The sequence below is a fragment of the Simochromis diagramma genome, unplaced genomic scaffold (assembly GCF_900408965.1).
Source record: "Simochromis diagramma unplaced genomic scaffold, fSimDia1.1 OVJJ01000159.1, whole genome shotgun sequence".
Lineage (NCBI taxonomy): Eukaryota > Metazoa > Chordata > Actinopteri > Cichliformes > Cichlidae > Simochromis > Simochromis diagramma.
The window spans coordinates 694,181-717,597 of record NW_024387197.1 but is presented as its reverse complement, the minus strand read 5'-3'; the positions used below and the strand labels follow the sequence as shown (position 1 = coordinate 717,597).

At 42.5% G+C, this 23,417-nt stretch overlaps 2 protein-coding genes across 4 annotated transcripts; both read right to left on the bottom strand.

Moving 5' to 3' along the window:
• Nucleotides 1-181: 181 nt before the first annotated feature.
• On the bottom strand, nt 182-7,662 carry card9 (caspase recruitment domain family, member 9). The gene is made up of 13 exons (XM_040050164.1): nt 7,424-7,662; nt 7,239-7,308; nt 6,210-6,347; nt 6,004-6,122; nt 5,697-5,903; nt 5,534-5,617; nt 4,645-4,860; nt 3,685-3,810; nt 3,413-3,601; nt 3,268-3,325; nt 3,071-3,192; nt 2,931-2,986; nt 182-2,845 (listed from the first exon to the last, which is right to left on the bottom strand). The coding sequence occupies exons 1-13, from the start codon at nt 7,535-7,537 to the stop codon at nt 2,758-2,760; spliced, it is 1,587 nt and encodes a 528-aa protein (XP_039906098.1). The 5' UTR covers nt 7,538-7,662; the 3' UTR covers nt 182-2,757.
• Nucleotides 7,663-9,769: 2,107 nt separating this feature from the next.
• On the bottom strand, nt 9,770-23,327 carry snapc4 (small nuclear RNA activating complex, polypeptide 4). Of its 3 annotated transcripts, none has more exons than XM_040050101.1 (22): nt 22,974-23,327; nt 22,383-22,496; nt 22,258-22,301; nt 22,041-22,137; nt 21,787-21,815; nt 21,585-21,707; nt 21,227-21,367; nt 21,055-21,139; nt 20,058-20,139; nt 19,801-19,902; nt 19,316-19,388; nt 19,061-19,225; nt 18,819-18,969; nt 18,607-18,713; nt 18,292-18,386; nt 18,116-18,210; nt 16,302-16,393; nt 14,405-15,919; nt 13,049-13,648; nt 11,953-12,838; nt 11,484-11,809; nt 9,770-10,397 (listed from the first exon to the last, which is right to left on the bottom strand). In XM_040050101.1, exons 2-22 carry the CDS (start codon nt 22,492-22,494, stop codon nt 10,302-10,304), a joined length of 5,016 nt encoding a protein of 1,671 aa, XP_039906035.1. In that variant the 5' UTR covers nt 22,495-22,496; nt 22,974-23,327; the 3' UTR covers nt 9,770-10,301. The 3 variants fall into 3 exon arrangements, with proteins under 3 accessions (XP_039906035.1, XP_039906036.1, XP_039906034.1); XM_040050102.1 differs by having other exon boundaries at nt 21,787-21,812; XM_040050100.1 differs by lacking the exon at nt 22,974-23,327 and adding an exon at nt 22,802-22,919 and having other exon boundaries at nt 21,787-21,816; nt 22,039-22,137.
• Nucleotides 23,328-23,417: the final 90 nt, after the last annotated feature.

Sequence of the window (23,417 nt, the reverse complement as noted above, 5' to 3'; positions counted from 1 at the left end):
TGGTGATCTGTACTGTCTGTAGTTTGTAGGCATTCTGTACCTGCTGCAGGTGACTATATAAATAAATTTGTGACAAGCTGACATCAGTTTGTGATGGAAGCCAAAAAAAGAAAAAGAAAAAAGGAAGCTGAAAACATAATCCAGAACTTTGGCTCGCAGGCATTACTTCTACACATCACTGTCATTATTTTAAACTTTTATCATGTTCATAATAAAGACAAGCCACACTGTACATTACATATAGACAGAAGTAAAGAAGAAAAATCAGATTATGTACACTGCAACAAAAGTCATCAATAAAAAATATGGGTTATTGGAGTGTTTGAATGCCATGGAAAGTGACATTCAGACAAGAAAAAAGAAAAATAAACATTGTTAATAAATAATAACTATCTATTTAATTTACCTTGAGTACCTAATTATTCAAAGTTAATTGTAATTTTTAATTAAGAATTTTTAAAAGCCATTAGTAAAGTTTTAATTGGTTTTATAATGTCAATAATTTGTGTTTAAAATAATGGTAATGATATCAATTATAATTTTATAGCATTTATGTTGCATTATGTATTCAATCATAGCAGATAAGACACGCTAACTGCATTCTGCAGACATAATGATTTTGGTGTCCAGCAACATTCATCAAAATAGTAAAGTGAGACCAGTTTCAATTTCAAATCATTATATTTTAAACCAGGATCTCTCCCTAAAGCTAGTGAAAGAAACAAGAACAAAAACAGCAGCCTCCAGGTTCACAGCCGCTGATGTCAAGCCTACTTATACAAAGTAAATACTGTATACTAAGCATCGCTTCATTATTTATAATAACAATCCAATTAATATGTAGCAAAGTCTAAATGAAGTATCAGAGTCTGGAATCTGCGGCTTCCAGGTAGCACTTTTTGTATTGAACAAAACAAATCATTTCGACAAACACTGCAAGTTTCCTGATTTCAGAGCATGAAATGTTACAGTGAAAAAATTAACTTCTAGGTGAAGAAAAAGCCAACTTCAGATTCAATTGGAAACTGAAAGCTCTGTCAATTTTTAGAAATCTGAGCAGATTTGGATCCACTATTTGGTCATGGTCTGGTCTTTCTGTGCTTTTCCTGAGTTGAAATCTTATTTAACAGGCGGAGAGTTCTTTTTGTCTTTGGGATCGTATCGCAGAGAGCAATGGCATGTAAAGTTAAAGCTTTCATGTTTTAACTTGGAAAGATTATTTAAAATAACTAGAAACCATATGATGTACAACTGTACATCTCTGCATCAACCCAACATACCGCATCTTCTCATCGCTCTTCTCACTGATCACATAACTACATACATCATAGACACTAGTTTAACTAGTGTGCTACCAGAAACAGTGCCAGTGCAGAGCCAATTCTGACTTGGTGAAAATCATGGCAGACAGAATCTGTAAGCTGCATTTGCCCTTCCCATAGTCACCAGCAGCAGTGGTTTCAACTTTGGACACAACAATTTTGTTAGGAACAAAGTTTTTAGCATCAGTAAGAGTCATTTCTTGTGGAATTGCCAACTATGGGAAAAGCAATAAATGCGTCCATTCCATAGACTGTATGTTAAAGTTGGACAAATCTTCATGAAAGTGCCTGAATTATTTCTAATGGCCAGGAGGGGGCGACTTCTCTGGTTGCAAAAAGACTTCCAGTTGTGTAAAAATCAATAAGAAAATCACAAGTTGTCAGCCAATGAGCACGTGGCATTTGTTTTTGTGGGTTTTTTTTCATCAAAATGCTCAGTTGAAGGCTTCACCAACCTAGAAGTGATGTCTCATTGGGTGCATCCATCTTCTACACCAGGTGAAAGCACCTTCTGTTTTGATACGCCTTAACTGTGGAATATCCCACCTCGTTATATCACAATTATGATCTCTGTCAATGATTTTAAAGGAAAATTTCACGCGTTTAATGTGAAATATTAATACATATATTATAGTTATAAGGGGAATCCAGAAAAGTGTCTAGAAGTGACATGACCACCAGGGATAATAGAAAGTCAATGGAATTAAGTTATGTCAAGATGAAATAACCTTTGGCAATGCGCAGTGGGCGGGTCTGAGTTAAACTTTTCTCAACTTCAAGCTGAGCGTTTTAAATGACTGCCGGTGAATCCAAAGATGCTGCTAATTCACAAATGAAAGGGTGGTAAATACCTCAGCGACGTACCTAAGCAGCTTGAAGCTGGAACGTCTACTCGTGACCAATCGTCTGCTACAAAATTTCTACATACTGCTTCCTCTGTCAACTCCCCTTAGGGCCAGATTTTCTAACGGTCTGCAGCAGCGCAAAACCCTCATCAGATTCATCAGTTCGGCTCCTTTTGACTCAATAGGTTGTGCTGCTCTTGGTTCATTTCTCATTACTGAAATAAACTGGCTGGATCTAGTTTTTAAATGAGCGATGTTAACAAGTGAGATGTAGAATTTCCTCTCCCATCTCTGCACTTTTGCAAATGCAGCATCACACAATCTTGCATCCTTCAGTAAATCTGGCCTTCAGTTTTTAGGTTGACAGTTGTGATGTATTGTTGCTATTAAGTTTACATTTCTTTTCTTTAAGTCCTATTAGAAATTCTTGTATTAAACATAAACAGCTATATGTTGTCTTCATTTGTCTGAAGTAAAACTTAAATGCTGCTTCTTAGAGTTGTTTTGGTGTTGCCATGTGGAGCACTTTGAGCTGCAGGTTGGTAAAAATATGCCATGCATTTAACGTTAAATACATTCATGGCGTCACATCAGTCAGAGTCGGTGATGTCGCTGCTGTCGTCGAGGTTACAGGCTATATAGTCTGTACTGTTGAGCTTTGACCTGAGGGCTCGCTTCCTGTTGGAAATAAGAACACAGTCATACTCACACTGTATGCATGTACAGATGTATAGAAATAAAGTTTTAAAAAGCCAGTACTAACCTGCGGTAAACAAAGTTTGAACGACCTCTAAAACAGACTTCTGCTTGCTCCTCCTCCTGTAGACGAACAGACAGGCTTTGAAGTCTCTTCCAAACACCATGAGTTAAATTAGCAGTGTGAATAAGGCACATAGAAATTACCCATGATACAGTATTACTGGATTTGAAGCCAGGCTCGACGATTTCTCCTGAAGAGTCATTCTGCTGCCGCTGAGCCTCGTCGTTCTCCCCCGACGTCCCGCTGCGAACCTCCTCACTGCTGCCTGTTCACACAAAACCACTGCACGTGACATCACCTCACATTACCCCGTGTCATCTCATCACATGACATGACTGACCTTTAGCAGTGCTCTTTGGAGGCTCCTCCTCTTCCTCGCTGCTCACACTCCTTTCACACTGAGGACAGAAGCCGGTGTTATTACCTCATCAATACTTCTGCTTCATAAAATCCCTCCTCCTCCAGCTCCTCCAGCTGCTCCTCACCTGATGAGAGTTGGAAGTGATTCTGCGGAGGCGTGTCCTCAGCTGTAGCTCCTCCCCCTGTGACCTCAGCAGCAGAAGCTCCAGCCTGTCCATTTGCTCAGTCAGCTTTCTGACCTGCTCCCTGTACTGGTCTTTCTCCTGCAGGAGTACCCGTGCCTCCTCATGCTTCTCTGACTGCGATGACAGCGCCTGAAGAACCGACCAGAGTTAACACCCACCAACATTCTGCCCCACCTCCCGTTCTTATCCCTTCTCCTTCTCAGGCTCCTCACCTTTTCTCTCTCCCTGATCACCTCTTCCAGCTGTCTCAGGGTTTGCTTGTTTTGTTGACGGTAGATCTTGGCATCTCCTTTCAGCTGAGCACAGCGCAGTTCCAGTTCCTCTTTCTCCTCCAAACTCTGAAAACAAACACATTCAGGCTTGCAAAACCAAGAATGAGATTCATACACACACATACAGCCTCCAGCAGTTGCACTTGATAGCTGACACATGACACACTCGAGGGATTCACATCAAATAGAAGCATGCATGTGGATTTCCTGCTACTCTTTGCTCCAATAAAACATCCTTTTACTGTGGCATGAGCAATGCTGCTGCTCAGAAACACCATGGTGCACATTCACTACTAACTAAACTCAACCTAAAACCACATATCGCTGAAAATATGACAAAAGTAATGATTCATCACAAGGAACATCTCAGAGATTACACTTATCTTGAAACGTTTAAAAGCCACTGAAGTTGTTTAAATATAACATCAGGATCATGCCCTGGGGCCTCCTCCCAGTGGGACATGCTCGGAAAACCTCGCACAGGAGGCGCCCAGGGGGCATCCTTGTCAAATGCCCGAACCACCTCAACTGGCTCATTTTGATGTGGAGGAGCAGCAAGTCTACTCTGAGCCCCTCCCGAATGGCCGAACTTCTCATCCTCTCTAAGGGAGAGGCCAGCCACTCTTCAGAGGAAGCCCATTTCCGCCGCTTGTATTCGCGATCTCGTTCTTTCGGTCACTACCCACAGCTCATGACCACACTCCACCCTCTAATCCAAATATGGTCACTTAAGGGTCCCAGAAAACTAAATGGAATCAGCCAAAATGCTAATATTACATGTGATACATTCTACAATTTAAATTTCCCTGAATGCATCATATTTATTTGCTTAAAGGGAGCTGCTTTGCATTCTGTTAGCCATGTGCTATAGTCTTGTTTGAAACTACCGGTGCTCCTCACCCTGGCTCTCTGCTCCTCTGTTTTGTGGAGTTCTCTCCTCAGTCTGAACACAGTGGAGAGGAGGTTCATCATAGGAGCTTTGCTCTCCTGCTTCTCCTGCTGCTTTGGTGCCTCCTCCTTCTTCTCCTGCTTTTTCTCCTCCTGTTTCTCCTCTTTCAGCTCCTCCAGTTTATCCGGGTGGAAAAAGGTCTCAGTGGGCAAAGCTAGACTCTTGCTCTGAAATACACAAGTTAACACGTTAATCTAAGTGGTGTTTTTTAACCTTTAAACAGTTTTTAAGCAAAAAGAACTGAAGTGTAGTCTGGGATAAGATGTGTGCGAAATACTTTTCACTACTAATCAGTTCATGTGGGATAACATATGAAAGGTGTTTGAATTGTTTGTTAAAGCGTAGCTGTGAAAATTGCCTTTAAAACCAAGTCCAGTGCAACAAAATTGTAGTGAAAAGCAGATTCTAGGCAAAGCAGCAGAAACAGTCATGTGAAAGTTTTGGTCTTCACCAAACATTGCTCAGTGTGCTACGGCCGAACATCTCCACTTTGGTTGTTTCTATCCACAGGATGTGGTTGTGGTTTCTTCACATGCAACCTTGGAAACCTAAGCTGTGCTGCCATGCTTTCTCGTGGCAACCCTTCCAAACAAGCATTCATATTCAGTCTTTTTTTCTCATTGTATGGTCATGAATTTTAATATTTTCTTAGCTTTTCACAGGACTGCAAAGCCATGTGAAATCTTCCTCTTTCATGTGGCTGTAGTTATGTAATGTAACCTGCAGGCATGAGCTCAAACTAAAAACACTCAACAGTCAAAGCTGAATAATTCATACATAGCTGTAGTGAGGGTCAGATAAAAGGTAAAAGGGTGCTGGTGTGTGTTAGATATCCAGTACCTCCTGGAGTGGTCTCAGTGTTCGTCGCCTCAGCAGTCGAGTCTGGTTTTCTGCTCGCATCACTGTGTGTTTCAGGCGCTCTACCTACACACATAGAGGTCAGAGGTCAGGCTCTATCTCTGTACGGGTCAGCAGCATGTCAGATGGACACACGTTAGCTGACCTCTATCTGCAGATCTCTGTTGGCCAGCAGGGCGTTGCTCTTCTCCTGGTTCAGACTGTTGATGTCAGCCATCAGACTGTAGTTGTGATCTCTGAGCTGCTTGACCTCCTCACTCAGCCGCTCCCGTTCATCTCGCACCTTCTGCACGCGCTCAGTCAGCTTCTTCAGCTCACGGTCTTTCAGCTGCTGCTGGCGAGACCACACCTCCTGAAGACAAGCGCAAGAGAGAACACAGCGATTGAACATTACGTTTTTTGTGTAATTTCCATCTCGCTCTGTTCCTCAGTAACCGTGTGGCTGAACCAACCTGATCCTTGGCAGCAGAGCAGGCCTGCTGGCGGCGCCTCCGCTCATCCTGCAGTGCCCTCTGCAGGCGGCTGAGCTCCGACATCAAGAACTGAGTGAGACCCGATTCTCCTGCAGTGTCTGAACACGCAATACACAGCTGATCAGAATCAATTTATAATCAGTACATGAAAATATCTGAACAGGCAAACAGTCAGGAAGACAGACCAATCAGGATGCTGAAGGTCTTGTTGGGTTCCTTCCCAGTGATCCGGCTATACAGTTGAGGATAATCCAGTTCCAGACTCTCCAGGAAAGCTGTGTAACCTTTGACTCCCGTTCGCTGCAAAATGTCCAGTAGGGCTCCTACAGATTAAAGGTTACAACAAAGGTCAGCGGATGCAAGACTCATTACGCTGATATATAATGGTGCTATCTATATAGGGACACCAAGGGTCAGCGAGTCACTGCGACCATTTTGGCCACGTTGACATGTATAAGAACAACAACAGCAACCAAACACTTCTTTAAACATGAACGGGGCATAATCTAAGTGAGTATGGTCTGACCTCTGTGACTCAGATGTCACCATGAATATCTATATTTGGTGAGGTTATGCGCACTCTGTTGTTTTCTTTTTGGTTGTTTTTTGTAATTAATTTTTGTTCATGATGACCTAACCGATTAAGTAAATGCTTACAGTTTCTTTTAACAGAAAAACTCTGGAAGTGGGTTTGCCAACTAACGTAAACAACACCCTGCCAAGGTGTAGAGGAACCACACTGTTACAACTTCCTAGTATTTTAGACCATTCTGACCACACGCAGCAGCCACTGAGTGAGAACTCTCTTTGTCTTGTTTCTAAGACATTTCTGATCTTGTCTCATACAGCTTTACTGATAGAAGTAAGCTAGGCTGATGGGAAGTCCCTGAATTAGACCTCTCCGCCAGGAGACTTTTGTAATTTATGAATGTGTTTTGCTGACTCATCTTACTCATAGACAGTATAAAGGATGAACAGTGAAGATGTGTGCTTTCAGCTAAATTTTTCAAGTATTTACTTCTCCCCAGCAGTTACATGAACCCACATTTCAGATGAATTAATTAAACATTGCTGTGTTTTTTTGGGTTTTTTTTGGTTTTTTTCCTCCTTGTGGATCAGGAGGTTCACGTGGAGGCCTTTCTGGACTAACTGAAAGGTTTGTACTGGCTTCAATCTGGTATGTTTAAAAAAACAAAACAAAAAAAAAAACGTACCAACTTTACGCCTCCTGATGACGAGCGCCGGGTCATTGAAAAGCTGCTCTTCATCCTCAGCACTGATTACCTGATAAGGTAGACCACACATGAACCTATCACCACCTGAAAGGAAGGAAGAGGAGCAACAACCACAGGAGCAGAGAGGAGAGTAGCAAGAAGAAGAGGCAGGAGCAAGAGCATACCTGACACTGGCGGAGGTAGGGGGTGATTCTTGAAGGATCAATAGTTTTGATGAGCAGCATCCTGAAGTCATCCAGCTGGAGCCAACAGAGGTCATCCTCACTCACTCCATCCATCGCGCCGTTAAACACTACACAACACACCACTGTGCACACTGAGGACTACACTGAGTACGCTGGTTACACTGGTCCCACACACCCGCCTCTCTCTATCTGCCTCTGATTTTCTGAACACATCGTTGAGGTCACTTCTTGTTTTACTGTCAGTCTCCGCCTCATTTAACTGACTCTGAGCTGACTGATTCCAGCTCATCTGAATACACCAATCAGGTCACAGCTGTTTAGCACTGAGCTTTCTGATCAAGCTGACTGTCCACATTCTGCTTGGGTAATACTTTATAACATCAGTAATGCTCACAATGCTTTCCAACCTGCGTGTACAGAGCCACTTTAACATCATCTCATGGTCACTGTGTCTACTTTTATTCTATAATTTAAGACACTTTTTTTATTATATTATTCTATTTAAGTTTATAAAACCATTTCATTAGATTAAAAAAACAATACTTTTACTTAGTAAGCTCCTTTAAATTTACTTTTTAAAGAACAAAAACAAAAACTGAGCTCTTTTCTTTTGAGTGACTTTTCTCTTATTGAGTTACACTCTATCAACCCTTTAAAATTTATTGACTTACTTTACCTGTCATGAGTGGTTAAAGTAGGATTTGGCTGATAAGGTTACCACAAGAGTGGATGTGTAAGTGCAATGTGGAGAAGTAAAGTAAAGCTTCCTGCATGCGTGCAAATGACCTGTTTTGCCTCACTTCGACATGAATGGATATGATTAGACAATTACTCAGCACTTTACCACTGTTTGACTAAACGGATCCAAATTCTTATAATGTGGGAGGAAGCTGAGAGAGGAAGCAATGTGCACGCAGGTACACGGAGAAAGGGCCAAGATCTTCAGAGCTTCTTGTTGTGAAGTGACAGTGCACACTATCTGACCACCATGCAAGATAATGAGCATTGATCTTTTTTAATTAATCCCAAATTTCCCAACTTTTTAAATATAGTAATGTATCTTATCAAAATATCTTAATTGCTATTTGTTTAAAAAATAAAATAAAAAATGCTGTTTAAAATCATTAGTTTTGTTATATACACACCACCGGTCAAAAGTTTTAGAAAATCCCAATTTTTCCAGTTTTTTATTAAAAATTATGCTGTTTAATGTCTCATTGCACTCTGAAATGAAAGCATAATACAAATATGCAATTAGAGTGAAAAAAGAAATCATGGAATTAATTTATAGGCCAAAATGTATTCTAAACTTTTGACTCAAATTAGCCACCTGTGGCACACACTTTCTTTGCAAGTTTTCTGTAGGACAGACCTACATTTTTAGACGTGTTATGATGGTCTGTCTCGGTCTCTCTTCCATTGTTAATTCTTAAAAGTAAATTTTTTGGGGTAACCTTACTTTTTTTAAACCTCTGGCAGTTCACCTCTTACATTTGTACATAGCGGACTTGTTTCTGCACTCTTTTAAACAAATAGTCTATAAGTAGGTTAGCAGTTCATTTTCTGGCAGCTCCAATCTGTATGCCAAAGTATCCTTGGGCTGAACCCCGAGTTAGCCCTGATGTGTTGATCAGAGTGTGAATGTTAGATAGCAACAAGTGCTTTTTTTCAATAAAGTCATTGAACATTAATAATCATTTTTTAATTTGCCTTTTCCCCCTCCTTGTAATAATTTAGTTTTCTGTTGTGAAAACCTGAGTCTTGACATCTACCACCCACCCAAACATTGCTGCAGACCAATCACTACTCTCTATGATAATGTGGCCCCCCTCAACATCTGCGGTCTCCCAAAGCTCCCCCCCCCCACTGAGCAGAGGCTGGAGGAACACACTATTGAGCCCTTCTCTGGGCATGGGTCAAAGCTCTTTTGGAGACATGGGGGGGACCTATATGATATTAAATGGGTGGTTTTAATGTTAGCTTACGAGTGTGCATATAAAATTGTGTGTCCAAATCCTAAACCACATGACAAAAAAAGATTACAGATGGACAGAAGCTTTAGTTCTCTATAGTGTTAAATATGCAAAAGAGGAAGAAGTGAAGGATTAGAGAAGTCTGAAGGGGAATCACTCCCAGCCAACAGGAAGCATCATCTGACTGAAACAGGAAGTTGTGCCACAGCAGAATTCTCAGTCTTGAAATTTTACCAACACAAGGACATGTAAAAGAAGTAATGAAAGTCTAAGAGTCACAGCAGATTTCACAAACAGGAGGCAAAAAGACATGTCCTCACTGTCTCCAATAACAGGCACGCACACACACAGATGCTTTTTCATTCCAAACAAACCTTTTTATTCGAAAATAAAACAACATTTGTGTACAGAAGCTGAAAATTTTCAGCAGCAGCAGCAAAAAAACAAAACCAAAAAAAACATTTTTTTAGTGCAATTTAGTGAGTTTTGAACTCATTCTTAAGTTGCTACACATATTCAACACTAACACTCAGTTCCTTTTACTCCCTGCCGACCACAGTCATCCTTTATAAAGACATCAGTCTCACTTCAGTCTGTAAGAACTAAGCTTCCCATTCTTAGAAAACCAACTCCTCCAAACATCATCACTGCACTCAAAAGTTGCATTTTGAGGGTCCCTGAATGCACCTAATAAAACAGAACATTGTATCTGTTTGTGAAGTCGCCCAGGAAAGTGTTTTCATAGATATAAAAACAGATGCATAAACGATTACATACTAAAGTCATTTTCACCTGAGGAACTGAACATGTGACCTGAATGTATGGATGAACACATTTTCCCCAGAAAGTGCCTTTTCTGTTTTCTTTAGTTTCTGCTCGTCTGGTCAGGTCTGGTCCGACGTGGGTCTGGTGACATCTGTGATCCCTGAAAAGTGACTGGCTGAAGCTCCAGAGCTGTCACACAGCAGCTGCAGTGATTTCTGTGGACAAAAACAAAAATTTCTCAGTGTGTTTGTGCCTGTTCTGATTACTGAACCACAGGATTTTGATGTGATCAGACTTCACGACTGCGCGAGTCACTGCAGGGTTACCCACATTGAATTATTTTTGCTCAGCTGTTGTATTTTCAGTGTTTTCTACAGAAATCCAGAGTTAATGAACAGCAGAATTACAACTATGTGACTCCTAAAATAACCATTACTGCTATTAATTACATTTTTTGGTTAATTTTGTTAGTATTATATAGTCACAAATTTGTTTTTACCATGGTCCTATTTTAAATACACTTGAGCTATCGCAGCCTGGATTACGTGGCCAGCATGACATTCACTTTCTTATTTCACCTCTCTGTCTCAGACACGCAAGGAAAAATATACTCAAATGTGAGTCACACTAACTTCCCTCTATTCTGTGAGGCACAGAGGGCACTTTCTCACTCAGTGATCATTTTACATGCAAATACAGCCAAAATGACAGCATCACTGCTGCTTTAGCTTGTGTCCTTTCATCAACTTACATCGATTTCAGATTTTTAGAGAACAGCAGGTTGGAAATGGCAGGCTGATTTAGATTAGTTTTGATGGCACTTGGGTATAATTATTGACACTGAAATCAAACAGTGGAAACCACACTGAAACTAATGAGGTTCTTTTTCCATCCTTTTCTTTGTTTTTCCCCTTTAGATCAGGGATGTTGGGAGGAGTTTTACAGCTTTTCCTATTGATAAAGACCCCCAATTATTATCCACACAATACCAAATTAGTTTCACTGGTCCGGCCCACCTAAAAGCAAAGTGGGCTATATATGGCCCACTATGTAAAATTAGTTTGAAATCCCTGCTTTAGATTTAGACAGATTTCTACATAAAGAAACTGGCTATTTCTGCTATCATGTGATAAAAGTATAGAAACCTTACAGAGAAGAACTCAAATTTGTGGCATTTGGGGCTAACAATTTGTTTCCCAAATGACAGTATATGTGCCCACAGTAAGTTGAATGCTGCCAGAGTCAGTGTTACTGTGATATAACCAGAAGTTGAAACTACCTGAATAACCTACGCAACTCACCTCAGCTCTCCTCAGTTTTGCCATTTCTTTGAGTTTCCTTAGCTCCACTTCTTCTTCTCCTTCCTCCTCAACCTCCTCTTCCTTCTCCTCTTCCTGATTGGTCTGGCAGGCTTCAACCTTTGGGACTGGTGGCATGGTAGCCAGGAGTGCGGGGAGAGTAAAACAAGACAGAAAGCGTGCCTTCAGCAACTGGTAGGCAGGATTATTTGAGAAACGCTCAGCTACCAGCTGACGCACTGCTGCCACCAGCTCCTCCTCCTCTTCCTCCTCATTCTTCTCCTGCTGCTCCAGGTGGTCAGAGCTGACAGGGGTGGCTGCGGGGGAAGCTGCAGGGAGACACAAACAAACAGAACAACCTGAAGTCTCTGGAGGAAACTGCCAATTATTAAACATTCAGCACTTAATATTTTATCAACAGAATTTAGAGCGTAGGAGACACCACCTGCTGTCGGGTCATATGGTGTGTTACCTGGTTGTTTCTCGGCGGGTGTGATGTCTGAGGTGGAGTCCGGCAGGTCTGGTGGAGGTTGAGGCGGAGGGTCATTGGAGACGTTCTTTGTGCTGCTGTCAGGCTTGGAATTGGTCTGGGGCCATCTGGATTTGTTGCCCTCACGCACCAGCTGCAGGGACGACCTGGTTAGGGACTTCTTGGCACAAAGCAGTCTACTGAGCATGCTCAGATTGCTGACAAAGGGTGGAAGGTAGGGCAGGGACAAGCTCAATCCTGGTACTACCACCCCTCCTGACCCACTTAACCAGTCATTTATGGCTGCTGGGGATTCCACGAACATAAGAGAGGGGTCGATCTCCAGCACCTCCTTCCTCAGTGGCCTGGACTGTGGGGCATCCACTCTGACTGTGCCCCACGGTGAGAAGTTAGTGGAAGACCGCGGGGGACAAAAAGGGAGGGAGTAGAGACCATGGTCTAGGTCAGATGGCTGCACTGAGGGTGGGGCGAGAGGCCTTGGGTTACAAATGGGTGGCTCAGGAAGTGGGTGAGGCTGATTTGGAAGGGTTATCGGTACAGGCCCAGAGGACAGTTTAGGTGCAATTGGCCGCAGGCCTCTGGTGGCGAGCTGGACAGGTGATGTGGCTGTGTGTTGGTTTAAACTACTCCCTGGGGAAGGAGGGACAGTGTTTATTACCGCCATCTCCAGGCCCTGGGACGGGGCTTGTGAAAGCTGGACCAGGCCTGTAGGAGTCATGAACCACATCGACTGACCCGGGCATAAATGCAACCTGGGCACCGGAGCAGCAACTGGAGTCTGTGTGCTCGCTTTCTCTTTAGAGCAAGCACCGCGAGAACGCTTCTGCCGAGGAGATGAGGTAGAAGATTTTTTCTTCTTGGCTTCAGCCTGCAAACACAGACCACAGAGGAGACAGTCTGAAGAGGTGACAGATACCAGCTAATGACCTGCAGCATCGGTCTCCTGTATTTTGATTTTTAAAGAGACCTAAGAAACTCTCGTTTAAAGTCAACTAGGTGATTACACTACCTGTACATGCTTTGCTATTGTTATTATGTGACTAAATGAGGAATGAAGAACAGAATCTAGTAATCTTACCTTGGCCTGAGCATCTTCCTGCAGAGCTTTGGCTTTATGAGTCGGCTTTCGAATTCGCTTTCCGTCCACACCTGTACTTGTCCTGCCTACACACTGGTCGTCCTCGTTTCTCATCACTTCCTGCTTTTCTGCTGCTTGCCTCGGTCTTTTCTTTCCTCTGGCCTGGCCATCTGGAACATTGTTGTCTGGCTGCTTTGGGACAGGACAAGGCTGACTCAAGTCAGACCCATGCTCAGTGGGGCTAGGTGTTAAAAATGTGTAGTTGTGGTCGCTGGAGTTTGGGCATGAAGTGGAGGAAACAGCATGTTGGCTGGTCACACTGGAGGGGAGTGGGACTAAACTAAAGTTTAGAGTTGAAGACATGGCTCCGTCAGAGTGGGAAGGCGTGGCAGACTGGCGTGATGGGAAGGACAGGTTACCAGAAGTTGAAGAGTCATTCGGTGTGAGATGAAGGGATGTGACTAATGAAGAATGGATAACATCAACTGGATGAGCTGTAGGAGGTGTGGTTTGGGAGGAGTGAACAGTCTGAGGTAGCAGCTCGATGGGAGGACTGGCCATCTTTAATGGAGCAGACTTTGCCGTCTTTTTTACTTTAGCCTAAACAAAACAAAACAAAGACAGATGAGCCAGCAAGATCTATATAGCATTCTGATGAGAATGGAAATCGTGAGACCATGACGTGTCCCGAGTGGGTATGCTGTGTGCTAAACTTCTGGCAACAAAGAAGAAAATGGTGAAGAATTTCAGCAGAAACTCAAAAATTATGCCAGGGGAAAATAAGCTGTATGTAGAAGTTGCTGAAGAGCTGACTTGAATTTCGCTGCCTTGTACCTGTGACATGTGCAATGACAATAAAGTTGAATTCCATTCTATTCTATACAAATAACATTGAACTGAACGAGTCGTTTCATATTTTGGAAACATATGCATGACAATGACTGAAATTATATTAAACGATAATTTCTAGGTAATTCTGGGATTTTTTTCAGAATACTGAAAAGTTCAAACAATAGCAGGCAGTGCAATGGTATACTTAATAGTGTGGGAAAGTTTGCATGGTTATGGTGGACTCGTAAAGGCTAGCTGATTAGATTACAGAAGTTTAAAAAAAATGCACTGAGCTCAATATAGGCCTTTCCCCCCCCCCTGCAGCACACTTTTCTCGCTCGATAATGGTTTCTAAGTCTCTTTGCAAGTAGAACAAATCGAGCATGAGTGAAAGCAGCATTTTAATTGTTATACTCCCAGTCTAAAAGATAAATAATACAATATTTTTCGTAATAAAAGCAACTAGAAAACAAGCAAAAATAGTGACTTCTGTATAATCATTTGCGAGAAATCTGAAAATGTTACCTTTGCTTTAGTGACTTGGCGTGGAGCTCTGGCCTTCTGACTGAGATTCGTCTTCCTTCTGTCCTTGCTCATACTAACTTCTCCCTCCACACCTGCATGTACAACACCATTCTGACTCTCGTGATTCTCTGTTTGCTTTTTTCTGGGTAGATTTAGGGTGGAGGGGGAAAGGCAAAGTTGGCGGGAACAGGCAGGAGGGGAGAGGACAGCAGTTTGTGAGGGGCTAATAGGCTGATTAAGGAATGGGGGCAATGAGGCTGTGAGGCTTTGGGTCAAAGGTACAGCCTGTTGGTTACAGCTAGAGGAGACATTCTGGAGCGTTGAGACCACAAAAACTGGAGTGGTAGTCTGCCTCTGACAAGCAGCAGGAAGAGCAAATGGAGAAATAGTGACCCCTGCATGCCGAGATGTGTGTTGAGCTCGAGAGAAAGCAGCATTCAGCTGTGAGTCAGAATGAGGAATTGAGGCAGGCTGGGGAAATGACAAAGGAGCAACTTGAGTCCGGATGTTAGGAGGCACCTGAGTAACAATTGATGGGTGCAGCTGAGGAGGTGGAGTTTGTCTGCACCACCTGTCTGCCGGAGATGGTTCCTGCATGCCCAAATGCATTCGCTGAAGTATTCCTGCCACAGTATTTGGATTTTTAAATTTGCCAGGAGGAGGATTGGAAGGTGGAGTTATTAACGTCACCCCGCTTTGCCTCCGCTCTATCATCTCCTTACAACCCATGACATCCACATTCATGACTTTGAGGAACAACGTGAAGACAGATGTTGAAGAAAGCTCTTTCTTCTCTGCTCGCTCCCTCAGGACATCTGCTGCCATTCTTTTGGTGCTGGCTGGGATCAGCAGGTTGCCAATCCATGGTGTCACTGCAGCCTGAAGCATGAGGTCTACCCCCTGGCCAGTCATTCCTTTCATAAAGAGTGGCCTGCTGGTTTGGGAAGTTTTTGTCTTACATTTAGACCTACTGTAAAACCTCCGTGCTTGATTGTGCAAGTGGGCTCGGAGCTGGTCAGGTGACACCATCATCATGGCGCCGCTGTCGTGGCGTTCTTCCCATCGCAGCTCCCTGGGAGGTGGGCCGATGATTACAGAGCGTCCAGACTTCCCCAAAATGGTTGATCGCACTAACTTGTCATTGTGAGACTCGTTGGAGGAAGCCAACACCACTGGACGAAAGTTCAAGGAAGTAAATGGTTGAGCTCTTTCAACTGGAATCCATTCCTGCATGGGAGGGAAGGTATATTCTTCCTCCAATTCCTCCTCCTTCTGCTCCTCTTGCACTTCCACTAGTTTCTCCACTTCTGGTACCTCTGTCTTTTTCATCTTCTTTTTCTTCTCATCATCACTGTCCATATATTCTATCGCCATCTCTTCCTCCTCCTCCTCACTAATCACTTCTTCTTTTATTGCCTTGAGGCGTCTCCTGATGTTGTTGTTTGTTTTAGCAGCCTTCTTCTTCTTCTCATCTCCCCCACGTTTCCTCTGTGGTTTTCTAGCACACCCTAATTTCTGTTTTCAGAGAGTTAAAAAAAAGAGTCATTGTTTCAGTTTCCATGGTTCCTAAGTAGTTAAGCAGTTGTCACATTTTTTTGTGAATATTGCTCATTTATGTAGCTGATATTGTAATTCTGTCTTTCTGCCAGTGGTTAAGCTGGCATTAAATAAAGTAAATGAATAAATGAACATAAGGAGTGTAATGAAAGTACCATTTGGTATGTTTCCTAATATTATAACTATTCTTTGATTATTTTGGTTTCATCTCGTTTACAGACCAGATCCCAGAAGTCCGAATTTTTCCGAACCACCAGCTGAATTACAGACACAGGTAATGCTATGTTAATCCTCTCACAACACCAACATTTTCCTCCCTCCAAGACAACAGGTCATGTACCTTATCTGGAGCTTTGGTCATTTGCCTCCATGTCCTCATACACTGAGCATCGATACGGTTGGGAATCTCAGCTGCGATCTTTGCCCAGTGACCTGAAAGGGGGGAGGGAAAAAAAAAAAAAAAAAAAAAAAAAAAAAAAAAAAAAAAAAAAACCACACACACACACACACACACACACGAGTTCAAACACACAAACACTTGACAGCAGAGTGTGTCACTGCAGCTGCTTAAATGTTTAGTGCAGAGTTTTATTTTTCATTGGATATTAAAAAAAAAAAAAAAAAATGGCTGTGCAGATGAAGATTTAGCTAAAGATTCATGGTATCAGATCACACTAAAGTATGTTAAATGTGGAGCTGCCAGGCAGGAGGAAAAGAGAAAGACCACAAAACATCCATGGATGTAGTGAAGAAGGATACGGAGTGGGTTGTTGTGACGGAGGAGGCTGCTGTATGCTGCAGCTAAAGAAAGAAGAACGCTGCTATGAAAGGGCCGTTCTTAAATAAGGGAAATGGGGAGAAAAGGCTGAGGTATGCCAAATTACACAAGGGCACTGAAGAAAAAAAAAGAAAAGAGTGGAAACATATTTATTTATCACTGTGTGGAAGGTCAAGTGAGCGGTACAACAGTGAGTGTTTACAGTCATCTATGGGGGGAAAACTCCCACTAGGTTTAAATCTGGGACTCCCTACCAATTGACCCTTAGAACTGAAGAAGCTTCTCGGATGAGAGGTGAAACGTCTTCAAGCAACTCAAAGAAGTCCAGACGCTTTTCTTTCCAAGCTCCTTAGTCTACGATGACCTGGATGACTGAGAACCTTCACAGACATGTCATCTATAAACCACACTGGAGACTCCACCATGGTATTTCAGTCAGTGGTGTGGAACAGGGGCAGTCATGGATTAGCCTCCCTAGATTAACATTATTGAAGCAGTGTGGGATCATCTTCACAGAGAACCGAGCAAAGGGTAGAAATATAGAACAGCTCTGGATGTTCTTCAAAGAGCCTGGAGAACTACAGCTGAAGAACACTGAAAAAAGACAAAAAAAAAAGCCTAAGAGACTTTAGGCTGTGTTGAAGAATAAAGATGGTCAAAGGCCAATTACAAAGTGTACAAACTCTGTTTTGGCCTTGTATACTATATTTCCATTTATTGCTGTATTGACTTTCCATTTTCCTATTAAAATATAAGGGGTTGCTAACGACTTTTGCACAGTACTGTATAAGTTTATAGGGTGAGGAGTTCAGCCACCCAGGATGGGCTCAGAGTAGAGCTGCTGCTCCTCCACATCAAAAGGAGCTAGTTGAGGTGGTTCGGGCATCTGATAAGGATGCCTCCTGGGTGAGGTGTTCCACGCATGTCCCATTGAGGAGGCCCTAAGGCAGAACCAGGGCATGCTGGAAAGGTTATATCTCTCGGCTGGCCTTGGAACGCCTTGATGTTCCCCCAGACAAGCTGGAGGAGGTGGCCGGGGAGAGGGAGGCCTGGCCTTCTCTGCTTAGGCTGCTGCCGTGACCCGGCCCACTGAAGTAGAAGTTCAGTGGAAGAAGACGGACCGATGGATGAATGTATACGTTTATAAAATCTTTATAAAAATCTACTGTCAGTAATGTTTATGAATGTTTATATTCTGATGAAAATGATTTATGTTCTCATTCTGTTGTCAAAACTGTTCCTTGGTTAATAAGTCAGACCAGAAAAGATGCTGCAGGAAAGATTTTGGGCTTGTGATTTCAGATTTTTTGTGTTTGTGAAAGCTGCTGCAGCAACATGCTTTTAATATGCTGCTCTGTGGCACGTTTGTGACCCACCGACTCCATGTTTCTCCACCAGCTCCAGTAGCAGCTCTCTCTCCTTCCTGTCGAATGGGCCTCTTTTTGTCCCCGCCTTCAGACAGTCATAATACCTGCAAGCAACCCCACACACATCTTAACTAGGACCCAGATTATCACACAAACTCAGTTCTGTTCTTCCAGTCAAGTGTTACCTGTCTCTGCAGCCTCCATCAGTGCGTCCGGGAACCTCCAACCTGATCTTCCACCAGTTCTTCTCTCCATGACGAGCCACAGCTTGTAGCAGAAGCTGACAGACAAAGACCGGTCAGTAACTAGATGTTATCATATGTATCAAATATATATATGCAAATATAAAAAACACTCATAGTAGGTTCCAAACTGGGACCTTATGCAGCAGAATCTCATCACAGGAACACAAACAAGTACTTCCTCTCTGAACTATTTACACTACTGATTGTACACTGATGTGGCTCTGCTATGGTGTATCCACTTAGTCCTCTGTGTACCTTATCCTCCTGCTTGGTCCATGGCCCTCTCTTCAGGCTCGGGTCTAAAACTTGGTTCCACCTGTAGATCAACTGTGCAGGGTCACGACCCTCCATGAAGTAACTCACTGGGAACAGAAGAGGTTTCAGAGTGTTGGCATGTAAAACAAGCACATGCACCTCATTAATGACAGAGAGACAGGCGGACTGATGTAACAGTGTGATGTGATTACTCTGTGTGTATGGGATGAAGTTCCCGATCCTCATCTTGTCCACCAGCTCTCTCAGCAAATCATCTTCAGCTGGAGTCCAGCTGCCACGTTTTAATGATCCCGAGACAAAACGCTGGAACATCTGAAGACACATGAAAGCTGTTCTTCCAGTCTGGGAGGGAGGGGGGGAGGGGAGAGAGAGAGAGAGAGATCAAAAATAGACACACATTTCAGACAAATAGACAGTGCTCCCTCCTGCTCACCCCCAGCTCTTGAGCGATGATCTCCCAGTGTCTCTCTTCGTGTTTCCTGCTGATCTCCTTCAGTTGCTGCACCTCCTCCTGGCTCCACCGAGTCTTATTAATGGACGGGTGGAGGAAGTTCTGCCAGAAACAGCGGATGTCCCCTGCATCCCTCGTCTCTTCAAACTGGGGACGATGGTAAAAGAAGTGATCACCTCAACACTCCGTCACTTTTGCATTCGTCATCGGATTCACTAATTACTTTTCAAAACTTACATCAATGTTGGATATTTTCTGCCAGTCATATTCTTCAAATCGATCACCAATCAGCTCCTCTTCCTTCTTCTGTCTGGCCATTCAGAACAGAGAATGAGATACACGTTACATTTTAAACTGCTGAACATACTAGACTGTTACAATAAAAAGCTATTGATAGCAATATTTGTAGCAGTGGCTAATAGAAAAGTTAACTGCCTAGCATTATTCTAAATACTTGTTTCTTACCATACTAAACTAAACCTGAACCAAGCTAAAACATTCTGGTAAATCACTGGCTTCAGCTCAGAGCTGAAGAAGCTTCTCAGATGATCTTTAAGTTAAGGGTATTTGTCAGCTGTGCCAACATAGACCGTAAACTGTTTGTTGGACTTCTAGAGCTCTCCGATGTTACCTGATAATGTGACAATTCCCATTTCTGGTATAAATATGGACACATCTGGCCCTGCAAGAACACTGAAGTCCAAAATTGATATCCAGCTAACCTGAGCAAGTTGATCTCTCTCTCCAAACTGTCTATCTGCTCTCTGATTAGCTGCCTGTCTGCCTCCTCTACGGAGAGCAACTTCTGACTCAGGTAGTCCACCCTGAAAGAGAAACACACAAACACAGACAAAAAAAAACAAGGCAGACAAAATGTAAAGTAAAAAAAAAAAAATAAAAAAAAAAAAAAAAATATATATATATATATATATATATATCAATAATAATTAAAAACAAAGATGAGAGCACGTGCTGTTACTTGGAGAGTTTGGGCTGGATGAGTCTCCTCAGACTCTCCCTAGACACTGCATGGATCAAGAGAGTCTTCTGCCAGCTCTCCCCTAAGACACAGATATCGGAGATGTTGAAGGGACAAACACCACTTGGTGACAAAATGGTAAATGGTCTGAACTTATACAGGACCTATTATGCTCATATCCCTTCAATGTTGTTTTTGGGCTCTAATTTGCTTGACTGACAGTTGAAAATAATCCTTATTTATTTATTTATTTATTATCAGTGCAGCAACTTCAGTGGGACTTCACTTCAGTTCATTAGAATAAAACAAGCAGTTTTAACTCCAGTCCCATTAAGATACCTTTCTTTTGACTGCCTCTAGGATGGAAAAGTTTCTATGTTCACAGGTTACAGCTCTCGCTTTAAAACAAAAAAAAAAAAAAAAAAAAAAAAAAAAGCTACCTTGAAGTGGAGCAGTCTGCCTGCGCTTTCTGGCTCATAAGGATTACAGACCTTGTTGAAACTTTGGCCATGTTTAATATGAGTATCCACTACTGTAACCACCAATTTTAACAAAACAAATAGTCCAAAATACAGCATATTAACAAAGCATATTACATTTGCATGCCCATGTCCCAACTTTTAATAATTTGTTTAAAATGTTTTTGCGTGTTTGAGCACTTGAGATGCTCTTTGTATTCATTTCAAATTTAATGTATGGTTTAAATCACTCGCAAATCGTTATGGATTCTGTGTAATTTATATTTGTGCTGCAAAAACATCACTGAAATCAGGTTGATTGCATAAATTATGCACCTGCTAAACATCAGCATGTTAGTCTTACTTACATGAGCATGAGTAGATGCTAGTGCTAGTATTTAGGCCTAAACAGTGTCACAATGCACCTAACATGTTCATTTATTTATATACATTTATTTTGTTTGTTTCACTTTGGGTAAAAAAATAAATAAATAAATAAATAAAAGGGGGGGGGGGGGGGGGAGTTTGTACTGTCTTACATCGTTTTATTTTCAGCTTCTTGTCGTCGAGATATCCTGCAATCCTGCTCGCCTTTTCCTTCGCCTCCTGATTGGCTGGAGGACCCTGAAGACATACAGACAAACACAGCCCCTAATTGGTCAGCTGCAGTAACAGTAACCCTGTGTCAGTTGTTGGGCATGTTTGTCTTACCAGTCCCGTCAGTTTATCCTTGAAGTATGGTTTTAGGAAGCGACCTAGATACATCTTCATTGGCTGCTGGTAGGAGGAGTTGGTGGGCTGCTGTTTGGAAGGCTCTTTGATCTGTCCAGACAGCTGAGTTTCCAGCTCCTTCTGCATTAGAAAAACAACAAGCAAACAAACAAACAAAAACATTTAATATGAGCACTGACCTACTGTCTGTAGTCATGTGTTAGTACTGACATGCTGTCTGAGATTGTCTGTTAACACTCCTAATGTCTCTGGTTGTGTGTTAATACTCTTCTAATGTCTGTGTTTTGACCTGTTGTGTGCATTAATACTGAGTATTTGTGTGTGTGTTAGTAGCGACCTGCTCCTTCTGGTTTTGTGTTAGTAGTTTCTCCAGCTGGTCCAGAGTCTCTTGGACCACCTGCTGGTACACGAGGTTCATCTGAAGACATGAGTCCACTGACGGTGACAGGCCAAGGTCACTCTGTAATCAGTGTAATTATACAAAGTTATTTCACAGTTACTGACAGAGGTACTGACAGCTTAAGGACATGGACGCTTACCTCCTCACTGATGCTGCAATCATCATCATCTGCCAGACAGAAAGCAGGAGACATTTATTTGCCTTTTTAAATTCTCTAACAAGTACCAGAGTTCCCAGTGTGGTTCCTTTAAGGTTCCTTCCTCATTTTTGATGTATATTATATTTTAGCAGATAAAATGCATGGTGACTTTTTCATTAGTTTCTGATTATGTGAAAATAAATAAATAAATTCAGGCTCCACAGACATGCTGCAGGACAGCCAGAGAGAGGTACCTGAAACAATGATGGGACTGTGTGGTCCCAGCACTTCCTCCAGGTTCTGGATCTCTTTCTGGATTTTCTCTCTCTCAGCCAACAGACCTGCTGCAGACTGAATGCAAGCAAACACACACACACACACACACACACACACACACACACACACACACACAGAGTTTGTGTCTTTGTCGGAACTCTCATTCAATTCATGCAGTTTTACTGTGAGATCTACCTGTCCCGCTGGGGTATCCACATCTTCACGATCAGAGTCATCATCTAATCAGAGATATAGCAGGTTATTTAGAGACAAGCAAACAGAGAGCGCGATAAAGACAGACAGAGAGAGAAGATGGGTACCTGTCCCGCTGCTTAGGAGCTCCAGTTCAGCATTGGTTACAGACAGACTCCGTTCCAGTTCCTCCACCTCTCTCTGGATCTTGTCCCGCTTTGCTGCCAGAGAGGCGGACATGTCTGTGGACAGACACAGAGAAGGTTGCATTATTCTGTCACGACAAACATCATGATGAGCCTTTAACCTGGTGATTTGGTTCAAACCGAAATATTTATTAATAAGCGTCTTTCTTTTGACTGACTTGTGGTCAGGGCTACCACTTCGATAGAAAACAACGCGCGCGGACGCACACACACAAACAGATATAAATATTTGTATTAACTTCCTGGTTGGGAACATTTATAAACTATATGAATTAAAGACAAAACAATGTAAACGAGAATCTTGTTCATTTTCTTTGTATAAAGCTTAAACTGAGTTTAACCTGAAGCAAACACTTTCAGATTCAGCAGCAGTAGCACTACTTGTAACAGCACTACAATACACACTGAGTAGTATTACTAACACACTGCACGAGCGTCTAAGACCTCAGCATCTCGTGCAACATCGTTTACCTACGTGTCTTTACCGAGTCTTATTACGTTTCTACTTTTTACCTCCACACGCGGGGACCTCCAATCAACGAGTTTCCGACGTTAACATATTACCCAGCAGGCTGTGCGGCGGGGAAAACTGTGCTTGGACGTTCCGTTGTTCACACTTAAGTTCCGGTTCAGAAAGTCCACAAAAACCATGCATGGCAATTTATTATTCCGTTTGTCACTGCGATGCTTCAAGCTACACGCAAGAAAGGACAAAAAACAAAAACCCCGCAGCCCAAAACCTGCAATGCCGCCGATCCGTTGTTGGGTTCCTTCCCCCGATGTCACTTCCGGTTGTTGCGTATTTTCATTCAGCATAGAAGTCCGTTTTCTACAGATATTTTTGTTTTTAAGGCCAAATGCCCACAGTCCATGAGCCCTAAAAAAAAATTATTTACGTAACGTTTTTTTTCCCATTTAAAAAAAAACCCTACTTCATAAACCCACAACTTGACTTCA

What these genes read in the sequence shown, in the direction of transcription:
- card9 (XM_040050164.1), bottom strand. Translation starts at nt 7,537, where the DNA reads ATGGATGGAGTGAGTGAGGATGACCTCTGTTGGCTCCAGCTGGATGAC. An exon ending in CCTACCTCCGCCAGTGTCAG is followed by an intron (nt 7,309 to 7,423) that starts GTATGCTCTTGC and finishes CTACCTTATCAG; the next exon opens with GTAATCAGTGCTGAGGATGA. An exon ending in CCAGTAATACTGTATCATGG is followed by an intron (nt 2,987 to 3,070) that starts GTAATTTCTATG and finishes GTTCGTCTACAG; the next exon opens with GAGGAGGAGCAAGCAGAAGT.
- snapc4 (XM_040050100.1), bottom strand. Translation starts at nt 22,494, where the DNA reads ATGTCCGCCTCTCTGGCAGCAAAGCGGGACAAGATCCAGAGAGAGGTG. An exon ending in TGGATACCCCAGCGGGACAG is followed by an intron (nt 22,138 to 22,257) that starts GTAGATCTCACA and finishes GCTTGCATTCAG; the next exon opens with TCTGCAGCAGGTCTGTTGGC. An exon ending in ACCCGCCGAGAAACAACCAG is followed by an intron (nt 11,810 to 11,952) that starts GTAACACACCAT and finishes GTCTCCCTGCAG; the next exon opens with CTTCCCCCGCAGCCACCCCT.